Below are 26,028 nucleotides of genomic sequence, written 5' to 3' on the forward strand. Positions count from 1 at the left end.
CCTAAACAGTGCCCTTGCTAATTTAATACTATAGGTTCTTCATTCTCAAATCTCTTTTTAGATTACTAGAAATAAAACTAGAAATTTCAAAATCATTTTATACTGATATCTAAGTAATATAGGGGATATGGTAAATGCAAACTAAGCCTAGTCCCTTGTAGTCAGAAACAGGCTATGTTAGGTTATATGTTCTAGACTACCTAAATATGTTTTAAATGCCTGGCTCATTTTGGAAAGCAATATTGTGGAACTTGGGCTAAATTGCAGTCAGGCAGACTTGATTTGTAGTTTGTCCATTTGTGTGTAAAGGTCATCATTTGTCTTTTCCAGAAATGAGGAAAGCATCATTTTCTCATTCCAGGTATTTGAAAAACTTCAACTTTTCTATCCAGAGTGCCAACCTGAACAAATTCTGATGCCCATGAATTCTCAGCTCAAACTCCATACCAACAGGTAAGGAGAATAGAGAAGAAGATAGGCTAGGATCTGACTTTACCCTCAGTGAAACACTGCACATGAAAGAACTATTGCCTTCTAGGTGATTTTTCTAACCCACAAATAAATTTTTTAGTTGAAGTGAAATTCACATAACATAAAATTAAATTGTCTGATTCAGTGGTGTTTAGTACATACACAGTATTGTACAACCATCACCTCTAGTTTCAAAACATTTTCATTATCACCAGAGACCCATACCCATTAAACAGTCACTCACCACTCTCCTTTCCTCTCAGTCCCTAGCGATCACTAATCAGCTGTCTCTGTGGATTTAAATATTGTATGTTTCATGTAAATGAAATCATACAATCTGACCTTTTGTGTTGACTTCTTGCAGTTAATGTAATTTCAAGGTTCATCCAAGCTGTAGCATGTATGGGTACTTCATTCCTTTTTATGACCGAATAATATTCCATTATATGAATATACTACGTTTTGTTTATCTAATTATCCATTGGTGGACCTTTGGTTTGTTTTTACCTTTTAGCTATTGTGGATAGGGCTGCTATGAACATTCATGTACAAGTATTTGTTTGAATATAGTTGTCCCTTGGCATCCACCAAGGATTGGTTCCAGGACCCACCCTTGCCCCCAATATCTGCAGACTCAAAGATCCATTATATAAAATGGTATAGTATTTATAGTAAATTTATAGGTTATAGTGCATATAACCTATGCTCGTCCTCCTGTATACTTTAAACTATCTCTAAATTGCTTATAATACCTAATACAATATAAATGTTATGTAAATAGTCACCATTCCAAGGCAAGTTCAAATTTTGCTTTCTGGAACTTTTTGAAATTTTCAGTCTGTGCTTGGTTGTATCTGTGGTGCAGAACCCACAGATGTGAAAAGCTGACTTTACCTGTTTTTAATTCTTTTCACCGAATAATTTTTTAATGATAAATATATAATAGCATTTGATTTTTAAGGAGATAAGCATAATCCAAAGGCTGACTTTTACCTGAGGAACAAATAACTACACAACAAGGAGAATCAAGCAGTTTTCTGAGTACAGCCTCTAACAGTGATCTAGGCAATTGCTACTCCTTTTTTTCTGATCAGTCAGAGCCCCCAAGAGATGCCACTTGCCCCCATTTATTCCCTAGGGAAGGGGCCGCCTTTGTGAGTTCCCGTGTTCTCAAGTGTTTCCCTAATTCATCTGTCATTGAGGAGGATGGTGAAGGGCTCCTGAAAGCTGGTTCCATTGCAGGTACTGCTGTGTTAGAAGTCACTTCTACAGAACCTTTTGGAGTAAACCAAACAACTATAACTGGGGTTCAGGTGAGTTCAGGGGCTTACTCAAAAAACTAAAAGGAATACCATGGCCTTAAGAGGCAGATTTACTTTGTTTAGAACTAGAAGCTTCTCTGGAAGCCAGAAATGAACTGTATCATAAGAGGACAATCTTGACATGAACCATCAAATTAAAGTAGACTTTAGAGTCCTTGTTATAAAAGAGATTAATCTCAAAATGGTATGACTGTTTTCTGAGCAACTTTGGCAAAAGGATTGGTATGGGAGAAATGCAGAACTATTACTATCAAAATTAGGCTTTTTGATATGTTTTAAATGTTTTTAGACTTTTTTTAAAAAAATTAGAATTAGAAGAGACCTTAGAAGTAAGTTAGTCTAAAACAAAATGTTTGGGGCATTAAAAATCTAGTATGTTCCAGCCTTGTGTTGCTCCTTTTATGTATATTTTTTTTACCCACCACTAAAACCTTATTATACAAGCATCATTAGCCCTATTAAACTGATAAGAAATATAAAACCTAGAATGGTTAAATGAAGATATGAAATGATAAAGCTAGGTTTCAAAGCTGGACTTCCCTTACTGTATCACAGTATTTTACTTCCCTTACTTTATCTGTTATAGTGCAAAAGCACAATCTATAGTATTCTTGATAAGTTATCAATTCAGTTCAGTTTAGTTCAGTTGCTCAGTCGTGTCCGACTCTTTGTGACCCCATGAATCACAGCACGCCAGGCCACCCTGTCCATCACCAACTCCCAGAGTTCACTCAAACTCACGTCCATCGAGTCGGTGATACCATCCAGCCATCTCATCCTCTGTCGTCCCCTTCTCCTACTGCCCCCAATCCCTCCCAGCATCAGAGTCTTTTCCAATGAGTCACCTCTTCGCATGAGGTGGCCAAAGTACTGGAGTTTCAGCTTTAGCATCATTCTTTCCAAAGAAATCCCAGGGCTGATCTCCTTCAGAATGGATTGGTTGGATCTCCTTGCCGTCCAAGAGACTCTCAAGAGTCTTCTCCTTAACAATAAATATTGACACTCTTCACGAAAGAGGAAATACAGTCCATTCCTTAAAAAACTCCAGCTTTGCTTCACATTTCTGCTGCTTTAATCATTAAAAGAGGCTTCCCAGGTGGCACAGTGGTAAAGAATCGACTTGCCAGTGCAAGAGATGCAAGAGACACGGGTTTGAACCCTCAGTTGGAAAGATCCCCTGGAGAAGGAAATGACAACCCATTCCAGTATTCTTGCCTGGAAAATTTCATGAGCAGAGGAGCCATGCCATAGTGAGACTACAGCCCAGTGGGCTATAGTCCATGGAGTCACTAAGAGGCAGATATGACTGAGCAACTGAGCACGCACCGATAATTAAAAGCCATTTCCTTACTGTCATATTTCTTTTTCACTCTGATTTAAGTCATCTGAAATCAAGAGCTAGCTACTTCCTACAAAAGAGGAACACAATTTTTATCATTGATTGTAAGTCTCAGAATATGGTCATAGCTCCCCTCCAGTGCATTCTGCTCTGTACCAATAGGTTTTGTCTCCCACAGGTAGCACCAGTGACATACCTGCGAATGAGTAGCCACCCCAAGCTATACACGGCTCAAGGAAGGACCCTATCAGCCTTTCCCTTGGGCATGTCTCTTACCTTCATTGTTCAGTTTTACAATAGCATCGGAGAGAAATTCCACACACACAATACCCAGCTTTATCTGGCTTTAAACAGGTATGGAAGGCAAAGGAATGGTGTTAACACTATGGCAGAAGTCTTGTAGATTAGCCTGGTATATAGCCGCGCTAGTAAATTCTTCTCATGTTATGCACTTGGAATCTGATCTTTCTTTTATTAATTAAGATAGGGAGGGACAGTTGACTTTAATATTGGGACTTCCCTGGAGGTCCAGTGGTTAGGACTCCATGCTTTCACTTCTATGGGCCTGGGTTCAATCCCTGGTTGAGGAACGAAATTCACACATGGCAGTATGACCAAAAAAGCAACAAAACAAAAAACTATCTGCTTTTTTTAAAAATGGAGGAAAGACCAGAATTAATTATTCAATGAAGAAGAGTTTTAATATGTTTTGAATTTGACAAGTCCTAGTTCATATAAAACTCCTATATGGAGCCAACTGGAGTATTATCAAAAAGCCAAACTGGAAAAAAAGTTTTTTTTAAGAAAAATAGCCTAGCTGGGCACCATGTATATAAATGTAACAGACCTGATCCCTGGCCCTAGTTGTTTACTCTCCACTGTAGAATTCCATCTGAATTCTTTTGAGCTATTGAATAGAAAATGTTGTGATAGGGTCTGACTCCAGAACTGTTGACTGTTTTCAGAGATTTCTACCTTTCATGTCTACTTTCAGAGATGACCTGCTTCTCATTGGACCAGGGAATAGGAACTATACTTACATGGCCCAGGCTGTGAACAGAGGGGTGACAATTGTGGGGCTCTGGGACCGGAGACATCCAGGCATGGCAGATTATATCCCTGTTTCTGTAGAGCACGCCATCGAGCCAGACACCAAGCTTACCTTTGTCGGAGATGTCATCTGCTTCCGTACTTACCTCCTCAACCAGAATGGTTTGGATACTTTCCCTTTCTCAACCTCACAACTGACAGGATTAGAAAGCAACTCATCCCTTAGAGGATTTCTCTCTGAGAAAGAAAATACTTTAGTGTATTTTATTATTTTTCATGTTAATTGATAATTCTCAGTTTAGTGCCCATTTCTCTCCATAGCCAGCTGACTAGAAGTCAGCCAGTAATATTTATCAAATGTCTATTGAACACATAGGCAGTGTAGAGTACCAATGCCTTCTCCTCCACTCCCAGCTTCTGAAGGAAGATAATTGCAAAGTTGAACATCAATAAGGGATGAGATGAAAGGAAGGAAAAGACAATAAGGTTTTAGTTCTGAGAACCAATTGTGTGTACACTGTTTTGTGAGGCAACTTTAAAGGCCTAACTTCCATGTATACCATCACTGAAAGAAGGTTTGGCCTTGCACTGGGCTACAGTATACTCATGATCAGCAAAGTATTTCTGTTCTAAGAAGTACTATTGAGTTACAGAAAATCAGTCTTGGCTTTGGAAATGTGTTATATCTTTATGCTTACAGGTAGCATATCCCAAAATGGTATACACTGACTGGTAGTATACAATCAAATAATCCATCCAAGTAAGGCTGGCTGGGGTGGTATGTGGTTTGGGTTTTGCATCCTCTTTGGGGAATTATGGACACATGTTATTTGGGTAAAGTGATATAACACTGGACCTGACTTTAACATTAACCATATATTTTGGACTTGATACAGAGGGAACTCTATTCAGCCTGAGTCAAATCCTCCAATCCTGACAACTGACTTGTAAGCAACCACTACTTATTAACATGTAATCCAGGGTCTGTGAGCTAACTGCTTACTATACCATGACTATTAAATTTTGTTGATGAAGCAGAGGCTTTTTTACTTCCTTTCCCTAGGTTCTGTCAGGATGGTCATCCATTCTGGAATTTGGGGTCATCTCAAGTCAGTACCGCTTTGGATGAGGAAGCAGAAGGACCACATTCAAGGATCAGTAATCCAGTCTAATATTTGACATTTCTCTGGCACCTTGGGACTTAAGCCAAAGTAAACTAATCCTCTCTTCTGCCAGCTGATACTTGTTTGCAGTCTTCTTGCTGATAGCAATCAGTAGGTCAAAGCAGATTCATCTCTAGCAGGGTCTATACAAAGTTACAGTTCATTTCAGCTCAGTTCAGTTCAGTCGCTCAGTCATGTCCGACTCTTTGCGACCCCATGAGTTGCAGCATGCCAGGCCTCCCTGTCCATCACCAACTCCCGGAGTTTACCCAAACTCATGTCCATCGAGTCAGTGATGCCATCCAGCCATCTCATCCTCTGTCGTTCCCTTCTCCTCCTGCCCCCAGTCCCTCCCAGCATCAGGGTCTTTTCCAATGAGTCAACTCTTCGCATGAGGTGGCCAAAGTATTGGAGTTTCAGCTTCAGCATCAGTCCTTCCAATGAACACCTAGGACTGATCTCCTTTAGGATGGACTAGTTGGATCTCCTTGCAGTCCAAGGGACTCTCAAGAGTCTGCTCCAACACCACAGTTCAGCATCAATTCTTCAGCGCTCAGCTTTCTTCACAGTCCAACTCTCACATCCATACATGACCACTGGAAAAACCATAGCCTTGACTAGATGGACCTTTGTTGGCAAAGTAATGTCTCTGCTTTTGAATATGCTATCTAGGTTGGTCATAACTTTCCTTCCAAGGAGTAAGCATCTTTTAATTTCATGGCTGCAATCACCATCTGCAGTGATTTTGGAGCCCCAAAAAATAAAGTCTGACACTTTTTCCACTGTTTCCCCATCTATCTGCCATGAAGGGATGGGACCAGATGCCATGATCTTCGTTTTCTGAATGTTGAGCTTTAAGCCAACTTTTTCACTCTCCTATTTCACTTTCATCAAGAGGCTTTTGAGTTCCTCAACACTTTCTGCCATAAGGGTAGTGTCATCTGCATATCTGAGGTTATTGTTATTTCTCCCGGCCATCTTGATTCCAGCTTGTGCTTCTTCCGGCCCAGCGTTTCTCATGATGTACTCTGCATATAAGTTAAATAAGCAGGGTGACAATATACAGCCTTGACATACTCCTTTTCCTATTTGGAACCAGTCTGCTGTTCCATGTCCAGTTCTAACTGTTGCCTCCTGACCTGCATATAGGTTTCTCAAGAGGCAGGTCAGGTGGTCTGGTATTCCCATATCTTTCAGAATTTTCCACAGTTTATTGTGATCCACACAGTCAAAGGCTTTGGCATAGTCAATAAAGCAGAAATAGATGTTTTTCTGGAACTCTCTTGCTTTTTTGATGATCTAGTGGATGCTGGCAATTTGATTTCTGGTTCCTCTGCCTTTTCTAAAACCAGCTTGAACATCTGCAAGTTCACGGTTCATGTATTGCTGAAGCCTGGCTTGGAGAATTGTGAGCATTACTTTACTAGCGTGTGAGATGAAGTGCTATTCCTATGTGTAAAAGATGTTTTTCTTTTTCCTAAGGAGAACAGTTATATTCTCCAAGTAGCTTCTTTTGTGATTCTAAGTTCAGCAGTTCCTATTTTGTTTTGCTGGCATGATATATGAAGGGAAACCCAACATTAGAAAAACAAAGTTAGGGACTTCCCTGATAGTCCAGTGGTTAAGACTCTGTGCTTCCATTCCTGGGGGCATGGGTTCAATCCCTGGTCCAGGAACTAATATCCCCACATGCCATGTAGCACAGCCAAAAATGAAAAAGAAAACAAAGTTATCCTCACAGCTGGGTGCTCCTCCTAGGAAGGGATGTATGTATGCTTAAATGGTCTACTGACTTGGATTCTGGGTAAGGTGAGAGTGACCATCAGATTATATCAAACATTGCAGTCAACTGCTTTCTCTTGTCTTTTCCTAGGTGAACCCGGGATGTGGATGATTTCTGCTGACAATATTTTACAAACAGACGTTGTCACTGGGGTAGGAGTGGCCAGGAGTCCAGGAACAGCAACTATCTTTCATGACATCCCAGGACTAGTGAAAACGTATCGAGAGGTAAACTTAATGATATGAGAAGAGCCCATGGGCATTCCTTGGTGGCCTAGTGGTTAGGATTGCAGGCTTTCACTGCCATGGAGTAGGTTCCAGCTCTGGTTGTGGAACTAAGATTCCACAAGAGTCTAAAGTAACTATTTCACATATGGGAATATATATATATAGGAAGCACATCCTATTAATAGAAATATACTCATATATCAGATACAAAACCAGACAACAAACTTTATTGAAACATAGATAATTTAAGCATAGATTAAGGTTCTTAACCAAAGGAATGACTAGTCTGATTTATAATGTAAAATATCACTGTGGCTACTGATTGGTACTAGACTGTAGGGACAGGAGTAGAAGCTGAGAGACCAGTTATTGCAGTTCCCCGCTGAGATATGATGGCGGATCAGAGTGACAACTGAGGAGGTGGTGAAAAGTTGATCAGATTCTAAATATATTTTATAGGTCTAGTTGATACAGTTTCCTGATAGATTATATGTAAAGTTCAAAAGCATCAAGAATGACTTAAGGTTTTTTTATTGAATAACTAAAAGTACAGGACAGAATTATCAGCAATTGAAATGGCTAAGACTGTAGGTGGAACAGTTTTGGAGAAAAGATCAGTTTTTGGACAGATAAAGTTGGATGTCTGTTAGATGTCACTTGGATGTGTTGAGGTAGCTAGATATAAAAGTCTGGGAATCATTGGCATAGAGATATTTAATGCCATAAGATCACCAAGAGAGTGAGTGTACATAGAGAAGAGGTCCAAGAGCTAAGTTCTGGAAACACACCAGTATTAAGACCCCTGCAAGGGGACTTCCCTGGTGGTCTAGTGGTTAAGACTTCACCTTCTAATGCAGGGGTTTTGAGTTCGAGCCCTGGTAGGGGAGCTAAGATCCCACATGCCTAGTAGCCAAAAACAAGAAAAAAGGACCAAAACATGAAACGGAAGCAATATTGTAACACATGCAATAAAGACATTTAAAAACTGGTCCACATTCAAAAAAAGACCCCTGAAAGAAGAATGAGAACCAACAAGGGAGATTTATAGAAATTTATAAGATTTATAAGAATGACTGGGGAAGTGGGAGGGAGTGGGAATACTGGTGTCCAGGCAGCCAAGTGAAGAACGTATTTCAAGGAGGAAGAGTGGTCAACCATATGAAAGCTACTGATGGGTCAAGTGTGAGAACTGAGAAATGACTGCTTGTTTTGCAATATGGAGGCTGGTGACTTTGATGAGTAGCTTCAGTGGAATAAAGGGACTGGAAGTTTGACTGGAGAATTGAAAAAGAGAACTTGGAGATAGTCCTCTTCAAGGAGTTGGAGTCAAGAGTTTGTTTCACTGATCACTTTTAAAATGGGGAAAAAATGGCTTAGGAATCATTTAGTAGAGAAGGAAAATTTGACATGGGAGTAGGAAAAATTGATTAATGGGGAATCATACACAGAGAAGATATGTCAGAAGGAATAAGGGACAAAGATATCCTTTTAGAAAAAAAATGTTATTTTCTCCTCAAAAGTAAACAGATTTTGTGGTTTTCAAAATACCTGATCACTAGAAGGGCAATTTGCTCTTATGTGAAACAGATGCTTTCAGCTAAACAAGTTATGAGGGTTGGAGAGGAAGGAAACCAGATTCTCTAAGAACCTAGGTTCTAATTTTCCTTTGGTTTGCTAACAGGTGGTGGTCAATGCATCATCAAGATTAACACTCAGTTATGACCTCAAGACTTACCTCACCAATACCCCCAATTCAACTGTGTTCAAGCTGTTCATCACTGCTGGCAGAAATGGTATCAATCTTAAAGGTCAAGAATCTCTTTATAGTTCTGGGCGATTATTCCCACCTTTCCCGTCCTCTGTCAATTAATTCACCTCTTTGGATTAGCAATCCAAGTTTTCTTTCGTTTCAAAATTGATTCTACTTTTACAACGGAATCATTGAGAGCTGTGAGATCTCAGAATTATGACTGGATTAAGGTTTTAAGATAGGCTCAACCTAGTCACTACTGTCTTTCTGCTTGTAACCCTGCCGGAGAACAGGAGGTAGCCTAAACCAAGAATTTCCAAACGTGGATGATTTTCAAGGTTACCCAAAGAAATCTTTTAAAAATACAAATTCTTAGGCTCCATCCAGAGATTTAGTAAGTTTGGGATAAAGCATAAGATACAATTCTTTTAAAGCTTCTCCAGATTTGAGAATTGTTGGACTAGATAATTACGTGAAATGTTATTTGCTCAGCAAAGTTGCCTTGTGTTTTTCTTTTTTCATTTTGTATTGGGCCATGATTTACTGTCAAAAAATAGGGGAGGAAGGCTTCCCTGGTGGCTCAGTGGTGGAAAATCCACATGCCAGTGTAGGAGCCACAGGTTTGATCCCTGGTCCAGGAAGACCCCCACATGCCAAGGAGCGACTAAGCCCATGCGCCATGGCCATTGAGTCTGTGCTCTAGAGCCCAGGATCCGCAACTGCTGCGCGGTGCACCGCCACTGCTGGGGCCCGCATGCCCTAGAGCCAGTGCCCTGTAATGAGAGAAGCCACTGAAATGGGAAGCCTGCGCAGCACGACTGGAGAGCAGGCCCCGCTCGCTGCAACTGGAGAAAAGAACAGGCGGCAGCGAAGACAAGACCACACAGCCAAAAATAAATAAGCAAAATTACTTTTTAATGTGGGGGGAGGAGGAAAGATAACTAAAATAGAAGAAGCTCCTGCTGCTGCTAAGTCGCTTCAGTCGTGTCCGACTCTGTGCGACCCCATAGACGGCAGCCCACCAGGCTCCCCCGTCCCTGGGATTCTCCAGGCAAGAACACTGGAGTGGGTTGCCATTGCCTTCTCCAATGCATGAAAGTGAAAAGTGAAAGTGAAGTCGCTCAGTCGTGTCCGACTCTTCGTGACCCCATGGACTGCAGCCCACCGGGCTCCTCCGTCCATGGGATTTTCCAGGCAAGAGTGCTGGAATGGGGAGCCATTGCCTTCTCCGAAGAAGCTCCTAATAGATTCCAAATACTATGTTAGGAATTTTTATACCTTTTATCTCTTTTAACAATCTCATCATGTAGTAATTATCATCATTTTAAAGATGAGAATACTGGGGCGGAGAATGGACTGGGAGATTGGGATTGACATATATATACTACTATGTATAAAAGAGATAACTGATGAAAACTGACTATACAGAGAACTCTACTCAGTGCTCTGTGGTGATCTAAATGGGAAGGAAATCCAGAAAAGAGGGAATATATGTATACATATAGCTGTACAGCAGAAACTAACACAACATTGTAAAGCAGCTATACTCGAATAAAATTTTTTTTTAAAGATGAGAGTACTGGGAATTCTTTGGCGGCCCAGTGCTCTCACTATTGAGGGCCTGGGTTCAATCCCTGGTCAGGGGAAAAAAAAAAAGGTGAGAATACTAAGAGCAAGTATTTTGTACAAAGAGCAAGTATTTTGTACAAGGTAACAAATGAGTTAGTGGCAAGAGTAGTAGATATGCTCCACTCCAAAGTCCATGTACATCCTTTCATTCATTTTTGTTTCTATAGAACAGATTCCAGATTTGGGGGATAGGGGTGGATGGAGGGATAATGAGGGGTGAGAAAACATGCAAAACCAACCAGAGAAGTCCAGAATAGAACAGAATATAATGGTCTATAACCCTTAAGATAATTTAAACTCTATTGACCTTTAAAAATATATATTTTATTTATTTACTTGGCTGTGTTGTGTCTTAGTTGCAGCATGTAGGATCTAGTTCCCTGACCAGGGATGGAACCTGGGCCCCCTGCATTCAGAGTACAGAGTCCTAGCCACTGGACCACCAGTGAAGTCCCTCTAATTTCCCGTTTTGTCCTTCAATTTTTAAGCACTTAATATATTTTCTTTTCACAGTAGATATTTAATGTTATAAATACAATCTAAACATGTATGTATAAATAAGAGTATTTGATCTTTAAAATTCTCCAGTTTCTTTTACAAAGTAGTAAATGTTTCTTCATAATATATTATCTCATTGTTATCTACCTTATTAAATTTTACAAAGAGATTACAATTTTTTCACTTGCAGAATCTTTCTAAAACCACAACTTATGAAACTTCATGTAACAGTTCCTTTGATATTGGTGATAGTCTCCAAAAGATGAGAATGATCACTGGACTGCTGACAATTGAGAAAGAGCTTTAGCAAACCAAGACCATTAAGAAACTGTGCAAGGGAAAATCTTGTTACCAAGACACGGGTTTCTATTTAATTTAAAATTGCAGCTGACCCAACCTTGGTGCCAGTCGATTTCTTGCCAGCTGTGTGGCTCCTTGTAATGAAGTTCTCGAGATCTTTGACTTGACACATTATACAATCAATTATGGAAAACAAATCTTCCTAGATTATAAAAGCTACCTCCCAAGTGTAGCATTTTGTTTCTAATAACTGCCCGATTTCTCTGTAATCTTATTCCCATTAATGAATTCCAAAAACTTCTAAAAGAGAACACCAGCTATATTATTAATAATAGAAACCCCATTATAGTCACAGACTGGCAGAGGCAAGAGTCTTACACTCCTTTCACCTTGATTGTGGTAAGACTGAACAGAGCTGGCAAATAGACAGCTGTAGCAATTCAAACAGAGCTGACCCTTCTTTCTTATTTTTTTAAATTCCAAACTTCCTCTATATATAATATATATATGTTTCCCCTTTTACAAATTCCTCCTCGTGACAAAGCTATTTACCTCTTTTCTGGTCTCTAGGATCCTGCACCCCAAGTCAGGCCTTGGCCATTACAACACTTCTTCCAGAGACCCTTATGCTGTGTCATGTACAGTTCAGTAATACTTTACTAGACATTCCAGCAAGTAAAGTCTTTCATGTCCATTCAGATTTCAGCATGGAAAAAGGTGGGTTCCACCAGTTGAATCTGGTTTCCCCCTTGTTTTCATATTTGTACAAATGTCACTTATATTGGTTTACATTTCTGCTTTCTAGTTTCATCTGCTATGTAACTATGGCATCATTCTCAGTCAGCATTTTTGTTCTATCCATTCAACAAACTTTTAACACGTATCTATAATATGCTATGGTTTTCTATTATAACTTAATACTTTTTCCTTTGTTAGCCTGTTACCTTTGTGAGGGCTTGGATTATGTCTCATACATCTTTTATTCCCAACTAGTAGCACAATGTTTGAATGCTGTTGAACTGAAGGATATTCTGAGCCGAACAGCATTAACAAGTGGAAAGAAAAAATAGGCATGACTTTGGGAGGACATTAAATAAATCAACTGATCTAAAATAAGACAGTCCACGCCAAATATAAGTAGGTAGTGCTATATCATGGGAGAGCTTTTACTCCAAGGTCAGACAGTTTGAATGGTAATGAGAAACCACTGAAGGAAGGTTAATTCTGGTAAACTGTTGAACACCAAATAGAATGCCTGGTACCAGGACAGGCAATGGAGATAGAGGACCAAGACAAGGCTTACTAGGACCACAGTCTCAGTCTCAAACATGACAGAATGATCTCTGTTTCCAAGGCAAACCATTCAATATCATACTAATCCAAGTCTGTGCCCCAACCAATAATGCTGAAGAAGCTGAAGTTGAACGGGTCTATGAAGACCTACAAGACCTTCTAGACCTAACACCCAAAAAAGATGTCCTCTTCATTATAGTGGGTTGGAATGCAAAAGTAGGAAGTCAAGAAACACCTGGAGTAACAGGCAAATTTGGCCTTGGAGTACAAAACGAAGCAGGTCACAGGCTAACAGAGTTTTGCCAAGATAACCCACTGGTCATAGCAAACGCCCTCTTCCAACAATACAAGAGAAAACTCTTACACATGGATATCACCAGATGGTCAATACCTAAATCAGACTGATTATATTCTTTGCAGCTAAAGATGGAGAAGCTCTATATAGTCAGCAAAAACAAGACCAGGAGCTGACTGTGGCTCAGATCATGAACTCCTTATTGCCAAATTCAGACTTAAATTGAAGAAAGTAGGGAAAACCACTAGACCATTCAGGTATGACCTAAATCAAATCCCTTACGATTATACAGTAGAAGTGACAAACCGATTCAAGGGATTAGATCTGATAGAGTGCCTGAAGAACTATAGTCAGAGGTTCGTGACATTGTACAGGAGGCAGTAATCAAGACCATCCCCAAGGAAAAGAAATGCAAAAAGGCAAAATGGTTGTCTGATGAGGCCTTACAAATAGCTGAGAAAAGGAGAGAAGCTAAAGGCAAAGGAGGAAAGGAAAGATATACCCATCTGAATGCAGAGTTCCAAAGAACAGCAAGGAGAGATAAGAAAGCCTTCCTCAGCGATCAATGGAAAGAAATAGAGGAAACAATAGAATGGAAAAGACTAGAGATCTCTTCAAGAAAATTAGAGATGCCAAGGGAACATTTCATGCAAAGAATGAGCACAGTAAAGGACAGAAATGGTATGCACCTAACAGAAGCAGAAGATACTAAGAAGAGGTGGCAAGAATATACAGAACTATACAAAAAAGATCTTCATGACCCAGAAAATCACAACAGTGTGGTCACTCATCTAGAGCCAGACATCCTGGAATATGAATTCAAGTGGACCTTAGGAAGCATCACTACAAACAAAGCTAGTGGAGGTGATGGAATTCCAGTTGAGCTATTTCAAATCCTAAAAGATGATGCTGTGAAAGTGCTGGACTCAGTAAACCAGCAAATCTGGAAAACTCAGCAGTGGCCACTGCTGGAAAAGGTCAGTTTTCATTCCAATCCCAAAGAAAGGCAAGGGCAAAGAATGTTCAAACTACCACACAATTGCACTCATCTCACATGCTAGCAAAGTAATGCTCAAAATTTTCCAAGCCAGGCTTCAACAGTATGTGAACCATGAACTTCCAGATGTTCAAGTTGGATTTAGAAAAGGCAGAGGAACCAGAGATCAAATTGCCAACATCTACTGGATCATCAAAAAAGCAAGAAAGTTCCAGAAAAACATCTACTTTTGCTTTATCAACTATGCCAAAGCCTTTGTGTGGATCACAACAAACTGTGGAAAATTTTTCAAGAGATGGGAATACCAGACCACCTGATCTGCCTCCTGAGAAATCTGTATGCAGATCCAGAAGCAACATTTAGAACAAAAGACTGGTTCCAAATCAGGAAAGGAGTACATCAAGGCTGTATATTGTCACCCTGATTATTTAACTTATATGCAGAGTACATCATACAAAATGCCAGGCTGGATAAAGCATAAACTAGAATCAAGATTGCTGGGAGAAATATCAATAACCTCAGACATGCAGATGACACCACCCTTATGGCAGAAAGCGAAGAAGAACTAAAGAGCCTCTTGATGAAAGTGAAAGAGGAGAGTGAAAAAGTTGGCTGAAAACTCAACATTCAGAAAACTAAGATCCTTGCATCTGGTCCCATCACTTCATGGCAAATAGATGGGGGAACAATGGAAACAGTGAGAGACTTTATTTATTTTGCATGGTTAGTGTTTTATTCTTTGAAGAATGGCTCTGAAACATCACAGTAAGTCAGGCTGAAAGGACAAGTTTAAAATAGTTTCATAAGGATATAACATATGTACTGCCTGTTCACGCTATGAAATCTTGATCATGGAGCTTATGATATATTTAGTTAGCAGTAGCACCCAGGTTTTCCAAGTAGTCATCATTTCTCTCTTGTTTGCATAGACTTCTCATTGGCTGCCTTCTGCTTTTGTTGCATGATCTGAGTCCCTCTGCTTCCTCTGAGGGGTAGTCAGGCTATCCTCTTTTATTTTTCCCTTACTAATTTCCTGAGATTTCTTCATGTTTTCCGGCGAGCAAGTTCTCGTTGATTTCCATGGGCCATAATGACAACGGGACCAAGCCTGGAAGAGAGCAACTCGGAAAAAGAATGACTTCCTCACATTCTCAGCCACTGTCCCCACCCGTTGATCTGGAAGACTGAGCCCCTGCGGGCCCCCTGACGGATTCACCTGTCAAGACTTTATTTTTGGGGGCTCCAAAATGACTGCAGATGGTGACTGCAGCCATGAAATTAAAAGACGCTTGCTCCTTGGAAGAAAAGCTATGACCAACCTAGACAGCATATTAAAAAGCAGAGACATTACTTTGCCAACAAAGGTCCGTCTAGTCAAGGCTATGATTTTTCCAGTGGTCATGTATGGATATGAGAGTTGGACCATAGAGAAAGCTGAGTGCCAAAGAATTGATGCTTTTGAACTGTGGTGTTGGAGAAGACTCTTGAGAGTCCCTTGGACTGCAAGGAGACTTACCCATTCAATCCTAGAGGAAATCAGTCCTGAATATACATTGGAAGGACTGATGCTGAAGCTGAAACTCCAATACTTTGGTCACCTGATGCAAAGAACTGACTCATTGGAAAAGACCCTGATGCTGGGAAAGATTGAAGGCAGGAGAAGGGAACAGAGGATGAGATGGTTGGATGGCATCACCGACATGATGGACATGAGTTTGAGTAGCCTCCGGGAGTTGGTGATGGACAGGGAACCTGGCATGCTGCAGTCCTTGGGGTTGCAGAGTTGGACACGACTGAGCAACTGAACAGAACTAAGAACTACGCAGGCTGATTAGTTATACACATGGGATGCTAGATGGCAGAGAGAAAGGAGTATTTGTATCAAACCTGGGTGTTAAGGGTCAGGTTTTATAGGAAAAGTAACCTCTAGAAGGATGGCCATGACTGAGGTAGATGTGAAGAGAACAGGACATTCCAGGCAATACAGAGCCCTGGAAAAGTTTTCAAAACTAAAGTATATACTGGCAGTACACAAAATGGATAAGAAGAATGGAAGGTAAGGAGACTAGCAAATGCAATTTACATTGCAGTGATCCAAGCATGAATTGACAAGTGTCTAGGCCAGAGTAACAGAAATACTAACAGAGGTGTCAGATATGAGATATTTCAAAGGAGGAGTTAGCAAGATTTAGATATAGGAATAAAAGAAAGGGTGTCAAAAGACAACCAATGTTGACGGGTAACTAGAAAAACATTATTAACAGAAATAAGGCCATCAAGAGGTGGTTGGATACAGAAGTGATTAAACATGTTCAAAGCTTGCCTTTCTTCCACAAACCCTTTACTGATCTCACCAACTCTACTTCATCCTATATCCCCTTAATTTCCACTTGTACTACGTTATTTAATATCCCGACATGCTGACTAACCAGTAATGGCATCCTTACCTTAAGTTGTTATGGGTTCCCATGGACTGTTTCATCTTTGGTAAACTCCTCCATAAAGGCCAACAGTATGCTAATAGTGAATACTCAAAACTGAGTTAATTTCCTTTTGAATTTGCATGTTAACTATTTTTTCCTTCCTATCCTAATCCAATTGACTAAATAGGGCCTCAGAACCTTCCTGCTCAGTTTTTCTTCTTTTCTCCAGGGGTTTATGTCTGCCTAATCAAGGTTCGACCCCAGTCAGAGGAGCTGCTCCAGGTCCTGAGCACCGCTGACACCTCAGTCTATGGTTGGGCCACACTTGTCAGTGAGCGTAGCAAGAATGGAATGCAAAGAATCCTCATTCCTTTCATCCCAGCCTTTTACATCAACCAGTCAGAATTGGTTCTTAGCCACAAAAAAGACGTCGTGGAGCTAAGAGTAGTGGGAGTGGATAGAGTTCTCGAGAAGCTAGAGGTATGTTAAGGACTGACGCAAAACAGATCAGGGATTTGAAAATGAGATTTTTCATTCTCAGTCCAGGGTAAAGGAATAGATACTGAACGACTTGATAAAATTCACACAGGAAATTCCTAAAACAGAAAATCTGTCCACTTGATAATGCCATGGGGGCTCCCAGAGTCCAAATTCTAGGTCGTGAGCATTGTCTGGAAGATAATACAAATGCATATACACACACACACACACACACAACACCAATGCTATCCTGAGACAGTTTTAGAATGCTAAAAACTTTTGAAGGCTATGTTATTCTCACACAGATGGATTTCTTCCCCTACCCTTGAACACATTCGTGTGAAAAAGTGACTTGTCAGCTAGCTAACTAGAAATACAGATGTCTTACTGTATATATTTATGATTGGAATGTATTGACACAAAACTGACTTTTCTTCTTTCAGACAAGTTCCATTTTCTTTTCTCCAAGGTTTTCCCCAGCTCCCCAGTTGTAGTGGTCTCTGGCCATAGGCACTCTTCGCTCACACCCAGCCTGGCCATCTACCCCGTGAGAGTAGTCAACTTCACGTCCCTCCAGCAGATGGCATCACCTGTTTTCATCAACATTTCCTGTGTGCTCACCAGTCAAAGTGAGGCTGTACGAGTGAGAGCTATGAAAGCTAAGTCTGGTGCAGGTGAGCATGGGGCTGCCTATTTTTAATCTAGAGGCAAAAAGACAGAATGTATTACAATTTAGTTTAGAATTTAATTAATGGGAGATATTCAGCCACTTGACAAAGATTATTCAAACTAGCTGGGACATGGATCTTTATTCTCAAAGCCTACCCTATAAACTATAACCTTCTGGTAGCCTTCTTAGAACTTGTTTAGTCTCTGTCCCAGGCTCCTCTGTCCATGGGATTCTCCAGGTAAGGATACTGGAGTGGGTTGCCATCTCCTCTAGGGGTCTTCTGCTTGGCAGGTGGATTTTTTTTACCACTGAGCCACCAAGAGACTCAGGTTGGATCCCTGGGTCAGGAAGATTCCCCTGGAGGGAGAAGTGGCAGCCCACTCTAGTTATTCTTGCCTGGAAAACCCCATGGACAGAGAGGAGCCTGGCAGGCCCCAGTCCATGAAGTTGCAGAGTCAAACGCAATTTAGGGACCAAGCATGAATGCAGTTTAACATGAGTTTACCAGCTTCAAAAGTATACTTCTTGCCCTGTTTTAAGCCCTTTGATAAATGCTTGATTTAATCCAAAAGTATTTAGCAAATCTTTGTGCATCAATCAGTAAATGGTAGTAATCCTAGAAGCAAGACTTAACTCTGACAAATCCTGATTCTACCTTTACCCAGTTCAGAAACAATGCCAAGTTTGGGCGGGATGGTAACAGTTTCAGAAAGAGGTGTTAGAAGTTTCTTCCCAGGTGGCTCAGTAGTAAAGGAGATGAGGATTTAATCCCTGGGTTGGGAAGATCCCCTGGAGGAAATGGCAACCCACTATTCTTGCCTGGAGAATCTAGGAGTGAATTAGGCTGAACCTTAGTACATCTAATGGAAGAAAGGTTTCGGCTTCTGTGAGTATCCAATTTGTATGAGTGAATAAATATTCTAAGCATATTTATATGCATTTTAATTCTCATTCTAAAGGGTTTCCTAAAACTTTTTAAGAGATGTTTTCCCCTTTGAAGAGTTGAAATTGGGATATTCAGGGTCCTACCACTAGAGAATGTTCACCCCAATCTGTGCTGTGAGAGCAGTTTTTACACTGAGTTCATGGATCTCTATAAAGGTTCTCAGAATTCAAGGTGTCCATGCCCTGAATGGGAAAAAACAAAATTACATCAAAATTACAGTAGTTATCAGACCTAAAAATGCATCTTTATTACTAGAGCACACATACTACTGTATCATTCATACAAGCATGATACCTACTTGCAGAAACAGGTATTTAAAACAGGGCCCAATTAAGACAGGAGTTAGTTCAATGTAGATACAACAAAGGGGTGTCGTAAGTTAATATACCTCTTGATTTATTTATTTGGACTTCCAGTGTTGGGACCAGATCAGGGATTGGAGATTTTAGTATGTTGTTTTGTTTAGTTGCTAAGTCGTGTCCAACTCTTTTGGACACCCCATGGACGATGTCGCCTGCTAGGCTCCTCTGCCAATGGGATCTCTCAGCCAAGAATACTGGAAGGGGTTGCCATGCCCTCCTCCAGGGGATCTTCCCAACACAGGGATCAAGCCCAGGTCTCCAGGCATTGAAGATTCTTTACCATCTGAGCCACCAGTGAAGGCCATTTTTTTTAGTATAAGCAACCTCAAATTATTCTTCAGAGTAAAGCAGTTTAAGTGTGAAGTTGTTGAACAGTTGTGAACAGAGTTTAGTGAGACGTTAAGAGCAGTTAAGAGCCCTGAGGTAGAGGGCCTATACAAGGGTTGCAGAACAGGAACTATGTATAAGGGCCTGGAGAGTTTATCTGGAATGGCAATTTGATGAGGCAGGAAGAGTTCACTTCTAGACACTGAAGAATTCGAAATAACCAAGAGAAAATATGCTTCAAAAGACATGTCTTAACTTTTATTGAGGACAAAGTTATATACAAATCATGTTCCCTAAAAACGATAGCTGAATAAAAAAGGACAAGTGGCTCCTGGGTCGTTTCAGGTTAGAGGGATTAAAAGCTGAAGGATGTCACTTGGAGTTAAAGTACACAGGAGAGATAACAGGCATTTTACAGTAGCAGAGAATTTAAACATTCTTTAAGAAGCTGGAAAGGCTCAAGAATTGTAGTTTATTAAAGCCCAAAAGGTAGAGGCACCAAGTACAGTTCACGCCTTTTTCTCTGGTAAGGAACAAAAAGAATTTCCTAGAGGCTAAGTTTTGAGTGTTTCAGCTAGATATCTCAGGAACATACAATTTTTAAAGGAGCAACATCTGTCCTGTATATATTGAAAAAACTATCTTCTTTTATTCTGCCAATGCGTAGATCAATGTGACGGTTCAGGTGTTCTCCAGAAGTTCGCAGGTTCTTACCAGATTCTCCTCTTTACCCTCTTTGCGGTGCTGGGATCAACAGCTTTCCTCTTTCTAGGTAAGGAGTCCTTATATGCAGCACCGTAGAATTTAGACTTGGAAACTGCCTTCATTTTATTTCACAAACTAAATGAGGATGAAAATTAGCTGTTTATATCACATCTAATTTGGGACATGCAATTGAAACTGACTTAGCCTCCCTACCCTTAGTCACCTGGTGTACCAAAGATCCTGCCCAACTTACTGAGAAGCAATAAACACATGCAGCAAACAGCTACCACTCAGAAGTGGAAATCACTGCTAAACTTTAGATTATAGCTAGTTTTGCTCAAATATACAGCAATAGATGAGCAACATAACAGATACCATTATCTACACGTGCATTTCCCATCTTTCAGCCATAAGCTGGAATACCTCTGAAAATCACTGAATAAAAACTTCCTGTTAAGTATACAGTGTTATTTAATTTGAAGCATTACTTTTTTTATAGCAATACTTAAGAACGGACTTGACCCTTAAGGCCTTCCTCCAGTGAGAACAGATCTCCTTGTTGACATCTCTTATTCTTTTTCCAGCATACAATGCCTTCCTAAACAAGATGCAGACAGTTCCAGTTGTTTACGTGCCAACTCTAGGTACACACTGAGGTAAAGAACCATCATCTGTTATCTCCGAAAAACTCAGGTACCACCCTCATTCACCTCTACTCATCCTTTTATTTCCTTTCCTCCTAGGTTCTTACACATCCACACGTTCTCCCCTTCCGATGAGTCCACAACCCCCACCAGCCCAGAATCGGCTACAGCACTGGCTGTGGAGTATGACACTAACCTCTGCTTGGACAAGTTTTTCACAACAGGGGACTGGAGAGTTCTAGCCCCAGATCAGCAGCAACCTCTACACTCACACACCTCCAAACAAGGCTTCTGAGAACTGTAAATAAAGGATCCTAAGCTATTTTATATTAAAGTGGTGTGCTGGATTGCGTTTTAAATATCATCAGTTCTTAATTCTAAGAAAACATAAAAGTGAAATGAAATACCCCATTTACATACTATTTCAGTTTTTAATCAAGCTCTGCAGATTTACTCCATGAACCTAGGGATAGCAATGTCCCAAATGGACTTTTTAAGTTCTTGGCCACTTACTTGCCCCAAATGACTCTAGAATCCACTCTTCTGGTTGCCCCTGAATACGTGAGGTAGGAACTTCCTAGCAGTAAAACAAGACAATAAACAGGATGTATCCAAAACGTGTTTATTGGGATGGTTTCCCGTTCATCTTGATACAGGGTACTTTTAGTGCTGCTTCCGTCTGAAAGAGCATCCTGCCAAAAAAAAAAAGTTCCAAAGGTTAACTGATAGCAGCCTCCTTACCCTGCCTGAACCCCACAAAACAAAATGCCTCTAACCCGTATGAAACTTACATTTGTATTTTCTTCAACTCTTTTAGCTTCTGCCTAGTCACTAGACATCAGATTCAGCTCATGAAGCCCTTTTATCACCCACCCACCCAGCTTTAGACAGTAGCATTTTGAGATGTATGGTTCCCGATTATGCATTTGGTAGATATAAAGAAAAAAAGCATAAAAATTACATTAAACTATTTACCTTCTGTAAGCCTTGCTTTTCCTCCTGTAGGCTGGCAGAGGACAGTAGAGCAGCCAACACACAAAACTACTGTTTGTGCATGGCTGAAGACGGTGGTGATTTTATAGCATCCTGCAGGGGGGAACATCAAGGAGTTACCCTTTTCCCCCCAAACCTTTCTTCACTTAAACATATGATGTCATGCATTAACTGTAAAACAAGCATGCTACGAAAATTCTTGGAACTTACTTTCCGTATCTAAACTTGATTATCTGGCTCTAGATATACATCAAAGTCAACTCAAAAGCAACCTCGACCATGTGCCCCAACCTATGGATTTTCTGAGTAATCTAATCAACATCATCCAAAAAATTATTCAAAAGTCAGAAAGAAAAAAATGCTGTACTTGGTGAGGAGAGATGCTCAGTAACTCGTCAACATATCCACCCCTTTGCCGCCAGGAACAAGTACATAAATTACCACAGAAGCCCAACATTATCATTCCAGTGTTTCCCAACAGAAACGTTGCGGTCTACAGAGTTTTGAAGGGGACTCTCCCTGGATCACTCCTCCTAAAGCGCAAAATTTTACTCATCTCTAACATTCAAATCTGAATACAATTGGGGCTTCACGGATACCTTTTTTCAACTCGTGAGATTCAGTGCTTTCCCCACTACCACATGTTACCGCCTCACCTGGGCATTTTACATCCATGAAATAGGAATTGGGGCTCTGCACCAGGCGCTTCTTCTTGTGTTTCCTCTTCTCCTCTTCTGGAGAGGGATGAAGAAGATCCTTTGCGAGCTAACAGAGGCAGAAATGTAGAGATTTAGAAACCAATGGTGAACATGGATGATCGAAAACAGCCCCCACTGCCACACAACGGGGAGAGCTCGTCCCTTGTCGCCCCTGGTGTCTGCGCAGCTGGGCCGCCATCTTATTGCCTCTCCGCTCCCGTCCAAGCACGGGTCCCAGCGGGCCTCTGCGGCCCCTGTAGTTAACTTGTCCTGGGAAGTGCGGAGAGCAAATGAGGGCCCTCTGTGATCCCAAATCAGCGTGAGAGCAGCGTGCAGACAGAAGAACGAGGTCTCCACGGAAACCTAGCCGAAGGAACTCACAGGCATGTTCTCGTGAGGAGGTCGTCACCGCCGGAAAAGGGCGGAAGCGGAAATTCTGATCCTTAAATTCGCCGTCCCGCAGGAAATGACGTTGGGGGCCTATCGCCGCCATGTTGAGAAGGTCCTTCTCTCATGGTCTTGGGCGATGGGGCGAGGTGGGGCTGCCATTTGGGGAAGGTCTCTAAATGACAGGACTCAGATGAGTCGCCATGTTAGGAGAGTGAACTTGGTATCTTAAGATCAGTGTCTGGTCTTCGTCAAGGGGTAAATAGACATTTTTAAAATTTCGCGCTACACTTTAACAACAGGAACTGCTTAGGAAAACAGACTGAGTTGTGTCTGTGACTTGTTAAATTTCTTTACTATTTTTCAATTGGTTTAGTTTCCCCATTTTTAACAGTTCAGTAATGTAAATATAAAAAAGGCAAGTTCTCATCTTTTCCGCACTTTCAGCCTATTTCTAGGACTAACCGTTGTTAATTTTATTCTCTCCTTTCCATCTTTCTCTGTAATAATTATTACATTACTCACTTCTGTATTGTTCTGACTGCTTTGAATGTTAATCTTCACAACTCTGTCTTTACATTCCCACATCCTTTCCACCACATTTTCATCAGAACTACATTTCCGAGATTTGTAATCTTGGCAGCACTGAAACTCTGGACAGGGAATGAAAAGAAAGAAAAAAGACCAAATCATTATCTTCTACAGTAACAATCAAAGGGTTAAAATGTCCATTTGTCATAAAGGAAGAGCAAAAATGACTCAAATGGTATATGAGGACCTGGTTAATTCCAAAGGAATAGAATGGGACAAGGGATGTGAGTTCTTGTCAAGGATACGCTGGTAAACGTTTGCTACTGCTGCTGCTGCTGCTGCTAAGTCACTTCAGTCGTGTCCGACTCTGTGTGACCCCATAGACGGCAGTCCACCAGGCTCCCCCGTCCCTGGGATTCTCCAGGCAAGAACACTGGAGTGGGTTGCCATTTCCTTCTCCAATGCATGAAAGTGAAAAGTGAACGTTCGCTCAGTCGTGTCCAACTGTTCACGACCCCATGGACTGCAGCCTACCAGGCTCCCACGTCCATGGGATTTTCCAGGCAAGAGTACTGAAGTGGGGTGCCATTGCCTTCTCCAGGTAAATGTTTAACCATTGACTTTATAGAGGGGAGCCCTGATTTGTGTTCTTTGGTAATTTCAATGGAGGAAATACTCTTACCTTGGCCAGTTTCAGACTACCAGTGTCATTAAACACGGATTTGGAAAGCAGAGTCTGTTTTCATGAGCCAGTAATAATTGGTTCCAGCACACTACTGTTGTTGTTCAGTTGCTCAGTCATGTCTGACTCTTTGCAACCCCATGGACTGCAGCAGGCCAGGCTTCCATGTCCTTCACTATCTCCCAGAGTTTGCTCAAACTCAAGTCCATTGAGTCAGTGATGCCATCCAACCATCTCATCCTCTGTTGGCCCTGCCCCTTCTCCTGCCTTCAGTCTTTCCCAGCATCAGGGTCTTTTCCAATGAGTCCACTCTTTGCATCAGGTGGCCAAAGTATTGGAGCTTCAGCATCAGTCCTTCCAATGAATATTCAGGGTTGATTTCCTTTAGGATTGACTGGTCTGATCTTGCTGTCCAAGGGACAACTCTCAAGAGTCTTCTCCAGCACCAGAGTTCAAAAGCATCAATTCTGCATCTCTCAGTCTTCTGTATGGTTCGGCACACTACTGATGGGTGAGAAAAACCTCTGAGGAAGTGACATGTTCCCAGGTGGCTCAGTGGTAAAGGATCCAGCTGCCAATGCAACTGGATGCAGTTTCAATCCCTGTGTCGGGAAGATCTCCTGGAAGAGGAAATGGCAACTCACTCTGATATTCTTGCCTGGGAAATCCCATGGACAGAGGAGCCTGGTGGGCTACCGTCCATGGGGTTGCAAAAGAGTCAGACATGGAAAGAAAATATCAGACACAACTTAGCAACTAAACAACAACAACAATTTAGAGAGGTGAAAAAGAATAGTCTATTGCTGGGGATGAAAAGTCCAGATTCAGACAAGATCAGATGAAATGAAAAAGACCTAATAGGTTTTTATCAGACAGATCCATGAAAATTGAAGAATAATTTAAAGCACTAGTGAGCGATAGTTTGGCCAGCAGGGAGAAGTAGAGAATACTCGAGTTTTGTGATACAACTTGAAGACATAATGAGTGGTGAGATAAAGGATAAAAGAATTGAATAGCTGTGTTTGAGAGGGACAAACATTGGCACAGAGTATGACAAGGATAACTGAAGTGACAGAAGATTCCTTTTCATAACCGGTACACTATGTTTAAAGACGGACTATTCTACTGACCTGCTATTAGAAAAGCAGGTATTTTGAATATTTTTTCCAAAGCAAAGATAAATTTGGTTTTGTGTAGCCTTGTTCTCCATATTTCAGCTTTCTGGTTGCCAAGGCTACACATTCACAGTCTGTTCATTAGTGTGTTAGGAGTACTGCCTCCGGAGTGTGTTAAAAGATCCACATCTCATCAAGAGAATGACACCAGACATTTGTAGTCTCAATCTCTATCTTCCTGAGCTGACCTGTCAGAGAATTCATACACAGGTTCCCAGAAGGAAGACCGTTCAGGATGAAGCTCCAGAACGTATCTAGGTGAACAATGTATGGGCTTGGAGACTGGGAGAGGGAATGTGTGGAGCTGATTCTATAGTATTAATTTTGGAGCTGATTCTATAGTATAATTAATTTTAATTTTCACTCTGTTCCACCAGGGGGCAGACTGACTCAACAAATAGCCACCAACTCCAGCCATGCCGCTTTTTTCAAAAAGAGTTGGGATTCTAAAACTAAGGGCTTGGAAAAGTAACGCCAGAATTCTAGAAACTGCCCCAAAAGGATTCTATTTTTCTTGAGTATCCCTTTCAAAAATCAGTCTCCAATTTTTGCCAATTCCTGTGTTATCCTGTGCTTCACCCTTATTCCCCCAAACTTTCGTTTTCCCCGAATTCCTCTAAAATTCCTCTTCCCTTGGTCATTCTGATTAAACCTCCACTTCACCCCAGCCTCTCTGGCTTCTGACTGGAAGAGCGAAGTCAAAAGAGGGGGATGATATTGAGCAAAATCTGTTCAAAATGGCTAGGGCGACAGGCCAGCATTGGCTGGGAAGGGAAAGCCAGAGAGCTGGAGGCTGGGCTGTCCGAGGAGGCCAGCTGAAAGAGATGGGCGGGCACGGGGTGGGGCCCGGAGGAGTGCCGCCTCTCCTCTTTCCCAGAGCCTGGGCGG

General features: G+C 41.2%; 2 protein-coding genes and 1 non-coding gene across 3 annotated transcripts in view; 1 reads left to right on the top strand and 2 right to left on the bottom strand.

Moving 5' to 3' along the window:
- The window catches only part of NUP210L (nucleoporin 210 like), a 92,943-nt gene extending 72,027 nt beyond the window's left edge, over positions 1-20,916 (top strand). Inside the window, 12 exon segments of the mRNA XM_052637302.1 lie at positions 362-453; positions 1,610-1,784; positions 3,311-3,486; positions 4,127-4,344; positions 7,219-7,355; positions 9,037-9,163; positions 12,103-12,249; positions 16,770-17,020; positions 17,490-17,694; positions 19,993-20,097; positions 20,615-20,686; positions 20,774-20,916. Coding sequence (XP_052493262.1) covers positions 362-453; positions 1,610-1,784; positions 3,311-3,486; positions 4,127-4,344; positions 7,219-7,355; positions 9,037-9,163; positions 12,103-12,249; positions 16,770-17,020; positions 17,490-17,694; positions 19,993-20,097; positions 20,615-20,686; positions 20,774-20,916 — 1,848 coding nt within the window.
- Positions 11,111-11,183, bottom strand: TRNAQ-CUG (transfer RNA glutamine (anticodon CUG)). The gene has a single exon. It is a non-coding gene; the product is annotated as a tRNA-Gln (tRNA).
- A 366-nt stretch (positions 20,917-21,282) lies between the features above and the next one.
- On the bottom strand, positions 21,283-22,770 carry RPS27 (ribosomal protein S27). Its single transcript, XM_052636463.1, has 4 exons — positions 22,747-22,770; positions 22,324-22,432; positions 21,650-21,760; positions 21,283-21,366 (listed from the first exon to the last, which is right to left on the bottom strand). Exons 1-4 carry the CDS (start codon positions 22,750-22,752, stop codon positions 21,338-21,340), a joined length of 255 nt encoding a protein of 84 aa, XP_052492423.1. The 5' UTR covers positions 22,753-22,770; the 3' UTR covers positions 21,283-21,337.
- Positions 22,771-26,028: the final 3,258 nt, after the last annotated feature.

Source organism: Budorcas taxicolor, chromosome 3 (genome assembly GCF_023091745.1).
Source record: "Budorcas taxicolor isolate Tak-1 chromosome 3, Takin1.1, whole genome shotgun sequence".
Classification (NCBI taxonomy): domain Eukaryota; kingdom Metazoa; phylum Chordata; class Mammalia; order Artiodactyla; family Bovidae; genus Budorcas; species Budorcas taxicolor.